Source organism: Abramis brama (assembly GCF_963993115.1).
Source record: "Abramis brama genome assembly, chromosome: 24".
Classification (NCBI taxonomy): domain Eukaryota; kingdom Metazoa; phylum Chordata; class Actinopteri; order Cypriniformes; family Leuciscidae; genus Abramis; species Abramis brama.
The window spans coordinates 22675368-22687670 of NC_139986.1; the positions used below are offsets into that span (position 1 = coordinate 22675368).

At 37.5% G+C, this 12303-nt stretch overlaps 1 protein-coding gene across 3 annotated transcripts in view; it reads left to right on the top strand.

Annotated features, from left to right (window-relative positions):
- The first annotated feature begins 1221 nt into the window (after nt 1-1221).
- The window catches only part of dpyda (dihydropyrimidine dehydrogenase a), a 174958-nt gene continuing 163876 nt past the window's right edge, over nt 1222-12303 (top strand). For 2 of the 3 annotated variants that reach the window (XR_014604526.1, XM_084103110.1), the window contains exon 1: nt 1391-1612. Coding sequence is in view for 2 of the 3 variants with exons in the window: in XM_084103110.1 (XP_083959236.1) it covers nt 1574-1612 (39 nt within the window). In the remaining variant the exon portion in view is untranslated. Of the gene's footprint in view, nt 1613-12303 lie in introns of all 3 variants that reach the window. The other variant, XM_084103109.1, reaches the window with a different exon arrangement.

Consider the following 12303-nt stretch of genomic DNA (forward strand, 5'->3'; position numbering starts at 1 on the left):
GGAAATGTAATTGAGTAATAGTACAAATCTGGGATGATTCTATAGGATTTCATTTTGTGGCTTCTTCTCACTCAAGGGACAGTTCACCCAAATAATGGAAATGCTGTCAAAATTAAAGTGAAAGTTTTTTTTGTGGATCCAATAAAAGTCAATGGGGTCCAAAACAACATTGTACCCCACTGACTTTCAGAAGGTGAGGTGATGAATTAATTTCTGACCTGATCTTTAATCATGGCACAACCACAAACATGGCAGTCCTGTTTAAAATGCCAAGTCACTCTGAACTTGCAGTTAACTGTCTCACTGCTGCAGTATCGACCCCAATAACTGCGCTGCTTTTCAGAGCCACAGTTACAATTATTTACCAATAAACACACATACAGTATTGTCAAGATAAAAGCCCAGAGAACAAAAGATGACTGAGATGATCAATATAAACAACCTCTGTAAAGACATTCATTTTTAGCATGATTTTAAACAGCATCTCAAATCGGTGATGTTACTTCACCTTAAATACTTACAGTACTAGTTAGTCATTAGTGTTACTGTTTTGGAAAATATAAAAAGCCTTTAAAAGGTCACAGTAATGAGCTACATATCAAAATGATCAAATGCTTTGAAGGGCAGACATAAAAAAAAATGACACAATATTCGATGATTTCTCTCTCTGCAAACATCGAGTCACTGTGCAAATGAAGGTTAACATCCTCTGCTTTCATTATAAGAACTGCATCACCATTGAAACACTATCGGACATGCAGAAGCTTCTGTCACAAGATGATCAATACAAGATGTGTGTGTTGTACTAGATTTAACAAACCCCTTTAGGGATCATCTGCATTTTACAGGTCAGTCCGAGGGATAAAAATACATTTGTGTAAACAGACTAAACACATGTATTGTATTGTATTTCACATACATGCATAATTAGTGTGAAAGCAGATGCTTGTAATTTTCTGAACTTATGATAAAGGTTACTTATGCTAACCGTAGGAAAACATCTATCTATCTATCTATCTATCTATCTATCTATCTATCTATCTATCTATCTATCTATCTATCTATCTATCTATCTATCTATCTATCTATCTATCTATCTATCTGTCTATACTTTAGACAATTTCAACAACAGTGAGTATAAAACATGATCTATTATCTATTTAAAAGACAAAATGTATCAGAATATCGGAATCAAAGTTACCCGTGCCGTGTGATTACATTGGTCTTGACCGAGACCTGCTATCAAGCACGCGTCTTCACTTCACGCGCCGCCGTGCGTTGTGCAAAAAGTTAGCGTCAACAAACTTTATCTGTCTGTGAAAGACCCTTGACAGCACCTTGTGAGCTCTAGACATGCGGTTGCTTTAACTGTCAATTCGATGTCGCAGTGGACGATTTTCAGCCATTCTCACTATATACGCGAAAGGAAGGATATCCTGTAGTTTGCCAAGAAAGACGACGCATAAACTCGGGAAGTAAACCTGTGCGGCTGGAAAGCGGACTATATCGTCGGAATACGAACACTTGTATTGCTCTGGCTTTATTTCATCTTCGTTTTGAATTTGAAGGAAATATGGCACGAATGCTGAGCAAGGAGCTGCCTGATATCGAGGTATAAACCCTCTCTATCATAACATCGGTTAAATGAACCCGTAATGTTACTATCATTGCCTGTCTGATGTGCGTTAGTATGATCTGAGATATGAAACATGAATGCTGTGGTGAAAGATGCCTTCAATCACTTCTTAGTTTTAAATCGCCGCATTTTCGTGTGAAAATCCTCAACTTTTTATGTATCCTTCTTGATTAGGATATCCATACTTCCCGTTATAACAATAGCCTTGTGTTTACATTGTTGCTTTTCTGGAGCTATGAAAGTTCAGTCAGTCAGTAGTTGGTGTTTCAGGTCAAAGTTTATTCTTAAGTCACTTGTTGAAATATATTTCGGTTATCTTGCCTTCTTATACCAGTCTTTCATGAAAATTAACTTACAGTTCAAACAAACCACAACAGACTGTTTTTATGTGGTCAGTAACCTATATGCAACATTCTTGCTGTTATTGTGTGTGTGTGTGGCTGTGTCGAAATACCAGAGTAGTGCATACTGTGCAGTATACACTATATTTTGCATACTTTTTAAAAAAATGAGTATGTGGCACAGTGTGCAACACAAAATATCTAAATATTTGTGCTGCAATGTTATTTAGTTAATTACATTGCGTGTTTTATTCAGCAAGTGACATACATTTCTTCCATTTTTAATGAACATTTTTAATACACTTTTTATAGTGATCGTTATGTTTAAATTGTTGATAAATTGTAGCATGTTGCCAAAATTCCCTTGCTGATATTGATAACAGTAATTCTTTTTACAAAACCAAAGCAAAAACTAATATTGGACACCCTCATTAATTAGCTAAATAATAATAATAAAAACACAATGTAGCCTATATATTAACATAATAAAGTAACAAGCAATGGCCAGTGTAACATTTTCAACTATTAAACTTTGCTGCAAGTTTTTCATGTAAATGTTGAAGTTAACAATAAGAAACAAAGAAGTTTATTGTTAATATAGTGGCTTGATTAATATTAACATCATTACAGACAGAATCAGGTCTATTAGGCTACATTTACACTTCAAGGCCTAATGCACATTTCTGAAATTTGACACAAATTTGACTTTTTTCCCCAGAAGGCATTAACCGTTCTTTACAGAGTATGCAGGGAAGTATGCACGCAAATATTCAAGTCGCCTGTCAGTTAGTTTGACAGTTAAGTCAATTCTGTGTAGAAAGTTCACTTACTGTGCACAGTATGCATACTTGGAAAAATAATGAGAGTAGTATGCTGTTTTGAACATATGTGTGTGTGTGTGTGTGTGTGGATACTGGTTGTTAGGATCAGGAAAGTGTTCTTGGAATGCTGCCATAAAAAAAATCATTTCCACTAGTTAAATAGAAATGCTGTGTGTTACGGAAAAGTGTTGAAGCACAGCAGAATAGTTGGCAATCATTTCAGTGGTATATAGGATTCCTTTTAAAACTATTTTGAAGTGTTTTAATGATATATGCATGCCTTAAGGGTTGTGCCATAGACAGCTGCATTTTTTTGGCATTCAGCTCTCATTTTTGTAAAAGAGTATTGTGATCCACGAAGCAGTGAACACACAGGAATTAATGACATGTCCAGATAATCCAATTTCCCAGTTATTATACGGTTAGTTAGGTCTGAGTTTCAGAGTGCAATGCTGTAATGCATCTCACAACCATGTGGTTAATAAGCTGTACTAGCCATGTGAGAATCACATGTCAGTTTATACCACTTACTGTTAGCAGGAGAATCTACAGTACAAGAAAGGGAAGCTTTCACTGTATTTCACTGTTACCTCTGGCCCTGTGTGCTAACGGTTCAGTGAGATTCTCATGATTTCTGACGTTTAGTCAATGTTACTGACTACTTTTTAAATTTAACTTTGATCTTTCTTTCATCAAGTTGCAATAGGATAGGCCTATCTGACAATGAATGGTGACAGAGCTAAAATAGCAAATATGATTTTATAGAAAACTCTAAAGCTTCTGATGTTAAGTATCAACTCAAAATGTGGTATTGTAAGTAGGGATGTTAACCGATGACCGTTTGACCGATGGTTGACCGTATAAACGTGAACCGATCAAAGTTGTCGGTAGTCGGTTAAAAAAAAAAGTGATCTCTAAATTAGGCTATTATAGACAGTGGACTTAACGCTACTACAGTTAGCCATCTCATTCCAAGATCTTTTTGTGTGAAGTGAACAAATCCCTCACACTCAATTTTTCATAACTCGCCTGTTTGTACTTAATAAACCAATAAAAATGTTTGGCGCGAGGTCACAGCGCTTGGGTTCGCGCCCTCACAAGGTTTGCGAAAAGTAAAGGCTACAGGCTAAAACACTCGAGGTTAGAGCCAGGGCAGACGACAGGATGAAGCGTGCAAAGAAAAGTAGTGTGTGGGACCATTTCACCAAAAAGAATGACACAGATGTAAGTTGCAACTTGTGTGATACAGTGCTTAAATACAGTAGTAGCACATCATCTATGATGTAAGGTGATGATGGTCATCATATTTCTTTATTATTGTTAGCACTATACCTCAAACTAAAGCGGCGTCTCTTCGGAGCTGTCATTTTCTTAAATGAGGCGCGGCAATGTTTCAAATGAGCTTCTAACGCTAGACAAACGCCTTTATTTTCAACGCGATCACCTTGTACCCAAACCATTTCGAAACTAAGGAGTCATTTGTCCTCCGTCCGATTACATACAAGCTCCTCGGCGCCGCGTTTGCGGGACTCATGTTTCGCGCTGTAGGGGATTTAAAAAAAAGTGACGTGAGTGGAAGGGCCGGGAGGCAGGGAGGCAGAGAGGCAGAGAGATGCGAAAAGTTGCGAAATTGCAGGCGCGGCTCGAAATGGCTGTTATTTCAAATAGCGTAGCATATTTTAAACTAATCGGTTAACCGGTTTCAACCGGCTAATGAGGCTCGGTGGTCGGTCAAGACATTTTTTAGTTTTCGCCATTTTCGCCTAATTGTAAGTCAATGTTTATGGCGTTAGGATTTACAAATACATTTTAAAGGCCTGTGTGCCAAGTGATAATGTTTATCGATGGCAAAACATTGGCTCTTACACTGAACATAACTTGATTAAACATCTAGAGATTGTAAACTTTTACAATATTTTACTATAAATGATTGATAACACATCCAATGAGAATAAGTAGTAGAATTATTACCATTACAAGTTTAAACTATAATGTTATAAACTAACTTTTTAAGATATTCTCTAATTGACAAAATTTGAATGAATGAATAATTCAATGACTCATTCATAAATACTTCACTTGTTTCATTACTGGATGAATCAGTGTTTTCTGAATGAATCTCTTGAATGAATGATTCAGTGACAAATAAATTTTTTAACAGTCACTTGTCACCACCTGGTGGTGGCTTGACGATGTAATCAATATAATATTTTTTTGAAATTTTTTTGATTTTTTAATGTTACTTTCTAAAGGTAATTTACTTTATTTTGTACGGTGGCGCATTGCTGTCACATACATATTATTTTTTCCACTAAATTATGAGATACCGGTATGTCGTTTCAACGAAATTTTTTCCCATAATAACGAGATATGTCATTAAAACAACATCTTTTCTTGTAATAACGAGATGTTATGTCATTTTAACGATATATTTTATCTTTGTCTTTAAAACAACATATATTTCTCGTTAAAACTACATATTTTTTCCTAATAAGGACATATGTTGTATGTATAGTGACGCGTACAAAATATGCCTTTATCCATATTAGAGAATTTATATAGCCTATCGTGCCTTTATCACACTTCCACTTTCGAAAAGCAGAAGCAAATAGCATAGCTTAAAATACCTTCCGCTGCTGTATCAATGGCAGTGCTAGCACGAGACTGTTGTGATTTATTGATGTACAGTTCATCACAGATAGCCTACTTCATCTAAACCAAACTTTCTCAGACTTTTTTAGCAATTAGCAATAGCACAAATAAATACAACTGAACAAATGTCAGGTACAGAAATCGAAATGTAATCAAATGTAAAAAAAAATTGCATAGTTTTCTTTTTATAAATAAAATATAGATTCATCCTTATTAAAGTTACAAAAGTTATTCAGTCAAGATCAGTGAGTGATTTTCTTTTTCTTTTGTTGTTTGATCAACATGACAGACCGCAGCAGGTTTATTAGGCTGCTGTCACTTTAAGACCGAATGCACTGATCCAATACTGATACACGTGTTTTTTTTTTCTTCACTTAAGACAAAGCAGACTATGTTCACAAGGATATTTTGACTTAATTGTGTGTGAATTTGTCCATTCAAACGTAAGAAGCGAAAGAGAACTTTATTCAGTATTCATGCGTTCTATGAGAGGCGGCATTCTATGTTCGTAACACAGCAGCAACGCACATATACCAAATTCAGTTCTCTTTCACATCTCCTTGCACCTGAATGGTTTAAAATAACATTAAAATTTGCACACAGGAAGCAATAAGTGGAATCGATTCCTAACTAGGGCTGCACGTTTTCAAGTTTTTCATTAACCGTTAACCGAGGCCCTTAGCGGTTAATACTCGGTTAACCATATAGTGTGCGCGCCGCAACCCCGAGGCGTAATTTGCGGGTGGGACATGTCCCCACCATATTTTCTAAGGTCGATATTGTCCCCACCACTTTGAAACATCTCGCGGCACGAATACCAATACAAATAAACAAAACATCTCCAGTTAACTAGCAGAGCATTCATTTCGTTCGTTTTTTTTTTTTTTTTTTTTTTTTAGGCGATCTAGCGCTGAAATGTTTTGTTTTTTAAATCAAGTGATCAAAGTGCTCGTTGCCGCTGCGATCGAGAAGGGTCTTGTAAATCGTGCTGAGGTATTATTAATTCGTGGCCACAAAACAATTCACCTGAATATTCACCAATTCACAAAAAAAAAAAAGGAATAAAAAGCTGTACGAGATAGTCGGCCTTCACTGAAGAGCTATCTTCACAGGTAAGAAAAACAGTTTAATAATTATTATTAATTCGTGGCCACGAAATAATTCACCTGAATATTCACCAATTCACAAAAAATAGGTCTTTAGCATTCACTATAATTAATAGTATCAAACTGTTTTTGGCCACGTTGTAATTCGTTAAATCAAAATGAGGGAGGGAATTAGTTCAACGTGTCCACGATTTATTAAAACGAGGGAACAAATAAGTCGTCGTAACAACTAATTATAGATCAGTGGACAGGGCGCATAGAACAAACAGTGAGAGAGCCCCGGCCGCGCGCGCGCGCACTCTCACCGCCTTCAAACAACACGAGCGCTGCATTGCTCTCTCTCCCTCGCGCATATCAACACAATAGTAAAAGGTCTGAAGACCGATTGTGTTCTATAGATTAGTAGTTTGTTCATATAAAGTGTTTGATTAGCAAGTACATGTTTAGGAAATTCATAATACAAATTGTATGGGTTAATGTAACGGTAAACGGACTCTGCGGGTAAAACTGTTGTGATGAAACTGCGCATGCGCGGGGTAAAACTGCTGGGGTAAAGCTGTGGCTCTGCGGCTCTGCAGACAGATATTATTGTGCTGCGATCAGTGGCGCGGATACTATGTTTGTTTCTGGCTCGCGCACAGCCTTCACTCTCGGACGCGCGCTTTCTTTGCCCGCTTCATATTAGAAAACTGGTCTAGCGGTCTCTGCTGGTGCAAAAATGTATTACAACTAAATTCAATGCACGCCATTGACGCCACTTAACCGAGCAAAATGTTTCACTCGGTTACGCAATTTTTAACGGTTAATCGGTTAATCGGTTAACCATGGACACCCCTATTCCTAACCTTAAGTGTAGGTTCCAGAATCAGAAATATAGCCCTTTTTCCCTCTCTTAGTAGTATTTCACAGTATATAGTGTAGTGGATAGTTTAAGAAGTACTGCTGAATTTCATATTTCTGTAATGTTAAGAAAATTGAAAGAGCATAGGCGTCATTTACTTTAGCCATGGTCAATTTGCTCCCCTCCATTTTCTGAATTAGACTTTGGCAAGAATGTGTCTAATATAGAGGATATCTCCAATTGTTGTGTAGAAGTTTTCTTTTTGTTTTTGTGAGTTTTACAGAATTGAGTAACAATCATGCACTGAAATCTTAAGTGTTTAACGTTTTTGTGGAGGAAGGTGACAGCGGTAGACCTTGACCTACAAAGTATACAGTATCTAAATATAGGCTACATTTAAATTCTACCATGTATGATGTAAAATTGTACTTTATAATATGTACTATGTAAAATTGTATATACATGTATTTCTGTCCCTCCATTGACAGCTTCGCAACTACCACTTTGATGCTTCAAAAAAGTTCATAAAGAGATCATAAAACTAATCCACATGTATTGAGCGGTTTAGTCCAAATTTTCTGAAGAGACACGATGATGAACAGATTCAATTTAAGCTTTTATTCACATAAAAACATTCATCAACTCACACATCAGTTGTGGTAAACGGAAGCTCAAGAGAACCAATGAGGTTTATTCTCGTGTTAATGCAGCATGTTTGAGCTTCAGCAAGAACCAATGAGGTTCATTCTCATGTGTTACACAGCATGTTTGAGCTTCCGCAAGAACCAGTGAGGTTTATTCTCGTGTTACACAGCACGTTTGAGCTTCAGCAAGAGGTTTGTTCTCGCTCGTCAAGCAGGTTCAGTTGAGATTCTGTTTATGTTTGCTGATCAATGTTTAAATGTGAATAAAAGCCTAAATTAAATCTGTTCATCATATAAAACGATGGAGTATCTTCAGAAAATTTGGACTGAACCGCTCAATTCATATGGATTAGTTTCATGATCTCTTTAGGAACTTTTTGAAGCGTCAAAGTGATAGTTGTGAAGCTGTCAATGGAGGGACAGAAAGCTTTCAGATTTCATCAAAAAGATCTTCATTTATGTTCCGAAGATGAACGAAAGTCTTACGAGTTTGGAACAACATGAGAATTTTCATTTTTGGGTGAACTATCCCTTTAATGCAATTTTGCTCATGGTACCTTGCATCAGCAGTCGGGTTGATGGTGAACATACTGGTGTTGGTTTCACTACGCAAGGTGGAAAATGTTTAGCATTTGGCTTTCGTTCTGAAACTCGTCGCATGTTAATACGAGTAAAAATGGCCATGTCTTCATGCCGGCTGACACTAATGCAACCTTTATGGAGAGCAGAGGAGAGTAAGTCAAGCCCTTCATTAGCATCTTTATTCAGGCCGTAATGACAACACTGACGTGACCTTCGGTTTTTCGCTGCACTTAAGACTGGGACTAAATGACTCCTGTCTGCCATTGAAAATGGCTTTCTAAATCTCGTAATAATTGCCATCTCTGGAGCAATTAAATCCTCAATTTTTCTGCAGTTCTGTCAGATGTCTTATTTTAATATCCATCCGCACTTCTGAAAGCGCTAAATGTGGGGCCCTTTTGTGCGCACATGTAGATTAATTAAAATCCTCCTGGACTGCTATTAGAGTTCATTAAAAAACCCACAGCAATACAGCATTTAAACAAAGAGGTATGACTCCGCTGGCAGACCTCTGCGCCTCTGCCGGCCTGCGCTCTCATCAGACGTCTGGAACGCTGACAGGGGATTGCTCCAAAATAAAATGCAAATGAAATTTTATGGAAATAGTTGGCCACTCGAAAAGCTTGCATGTTATTGCAAATCACTGAGGCTGCAAGCGCTCTGCTTTTTAAACATAAGACTGTAGCTGCAAAACATTTCACATCTCCCTCGCTCTGTTTACCCCCTGCACGATGCAGATGGAAATTTTGCATCAGGAATAAATGTTGGATGTTTTGAGTACAATTTGCACCCGTTTACCACACAGACGCATCAGCTGCGGCCCTGCTGTGCGAGGTGAGGTCGCCTACAGGCAGACATTAGTCCAAAAATCATGCTTCCGTTATTTTATCAGCCAGTTCGTGTGCAACTGGTATTTGTGCCATTTATCAGAACATATGATGAACTGAAATCCTGTTACAAGTCTGTGGCATAAAAGATTATTAAAGGTGACATATTATGCCCCTTTTCACAAGATGTAATATAAATGCATGGTGTCCTCAGAATGTGTCTGAAATTTCAGTTCAAAATACCCCCAGGTATAGCTTGTCAAATTTGCCCCTTTTTGGGTGTGAGCAAAAACGCGTTTTTGTGTGTGTCCCTTTAAATGCAAATTAACTGCTTCTCCCTGCCCCCATTCAGAACAGGGCCGGTCCTATACACGAGCTTCGGATACTGCGACAATAACAAAACAAGCGAATCTCAATCCTCCAAAATCTCAGAAATAACCAGTAGTGGAGTGCAGCCTTACGGAGAGACTCAGGAAGAGGTTGCAACTTTGGGACGCACCTGGACGTTGCTGAATGGTTAGTGGATACATTTATGTAGTTGTTGTGGAGTTACATTGATTCATCTCATCGACTTGCATGTACCGTCATGTTTAACTTTTACACAAGTTGACAGTTCCCTGAGGTCTTTATAAGACAGCTGTGACCATAGGCGTAATTTACGGGTCGGACGGGTGGGACAGGATTGATATTGTCCCCCACCACTTTTTGAACCATCATGAGGCACGGATGTACCTAATACAAATAATTAAAACATCTCCAGTTAAAGGGGTGGTATAATGCCCCTTTATAAAATATGTAAAATAAGTCTCTGTTGTCCCCAGAGTGTGTATGTGAAGTTTTAGCTCAAAATACCCCACAGATAATTTTTTTATAGCATTTTAAAATTGTCCCTTTTTGAGGGTCAGTAAAAACGCGTTGTTTCGTGTGTGTCCCTTTAAATGCAAATGAGCTGCTGCTCCCAGCACAGAGGGCAGAGCTTCAACAGCTTGTGTGTGTTAGCAGCTCAGATTACCTCACGCAGACATGCACTAAAATGTCAGAAAATGTTCTGCCTTTTATGTTGAAACTGGAGTCGGACAACAATGGAGAGACTCAAGAAGTGACAACATGTAGAATGCAACAGGACGTTTCTCAATGGTTAGTTTAGTGATGGGACGGTATGAAAATGTACCAATTACTAAAAACAAAAACTGATTTTGCACGGGCATTTTGCACTAGCACTTAGAAGGTTGTGGTATACATAAACACTCAGTCAACTACACTGTCTACTTTTGAATATTATAGTTTATTCACAGCCATCATTTGTAGTAACCTAGCCTGCTCCCTGAATTCAATGCGTTCACAGTCTCTTTCACGGGCACCAAACCAACAATTACTAAAAACACACACAAAAACTGATTTTGCACGGGCATTTTGCACTAGTTATCACAATTTTGTTAAAACGAGATGAAAGTGTTCAAAAATAACTGATGCTCAGACTGAAAACATTTCAACAAGTTTTATATTTTTATATTATTTTATATTTATATCAGAGTTGATTTGTTGTTTACTGAGTTTGATAATATTTTTGTGATCTTGTCTGGACGATTGTTTTGTACGCTGTACAAAATGAATTTATAAACAGGTAAGATTTAAAACATTAATCTGCCTTCCGCCATTCCTTCTTGAATAAAAAAACAACAACATTGCGCGCTGGGCCTGCGTCAGCCTGTTGCTGGCTGGACAGGATTTACAGTGAGTTATTAAAATCGCGATAATCAAACACGGTTTTAATGATAATTCAATTTTAAACGATAATACTAACCGTCAGTAAATTTTATCATGGTTTATAGTAAAACCGGTAATCGTCCCATCCCTAGGTTAGTTGATGAATTTATGTTGCTGATGTGGAGTTAACTATCTTCAATTAGCATATTTTGTCATGATAATCTATAAAATCGCTCGTGTGGGAACTGTTGTAAGATGTGTACAGAGTGACATACTATTGCAGTTGTGTTACGTACTGTATTGCACGTGAAAAGACGGATGCGACAGCTTGAGCAGGCTCACAGATGTGCGCTACTACTCTTCCTCTTCTCAACATGGACTGCGTGTTCCCGGGGGCGGGGTTTATGTAAATGTTAGGGTTAGTGATTTCACTAACCCAGGAAGAAGTTTGTGTAGTCCCTACCAGCCTTTGTTGTAGTCCTTAAAAAACGATTTCTTTAAAGCAAGTGTCTTCCTTTGCTTTGAACTTTGAGCGTTGTAAACTTTGCAAATGTTGTTTATGCTCAAAAAGCAACATTACACACTAACTAAAGTTAGAAAAGTTAAATCATATTCAACCACCCCTTTAACTAGCAGAGCATTAATTTAGTTCGTTATTAAATAATAGACGATCTAGCGCTAAAATGTGTTGTTTTTTAAATCAAGCTGAGTGCTCGTTGCCGCTGTTAACAGTTGCATGGAAACAGTGTTCTCTTGTGGCTCGCGCACAGTCTTCACATAGATGCGCTCTTCAATCTATCGCCATTGCGGAGACTCTCTATTCATTCCGGTGAAATCACAAAACAAAATGCACACAAACGTGTCCCTGCTTGATATACAACTACTGATGAACATATTCAGATTTGCTGAAAAAAACCTCTGACACACTTGGCAAAAGATCTACCACTAGACCATTGAAGAACTCAAACAGAGTCTGCGGATCAATGCATATATTCACGTGAAAATTCTCGGCACTTACAATATTAGTAGATCTCATTAAAAGACTAATTAAACCCAATGTAACGTTACTATTGAAATTGATTTCTAGACATCGTAATGTTTATTTTTTTCCTAAAATTTTTATTGTACATATATCTGATTTAGCAT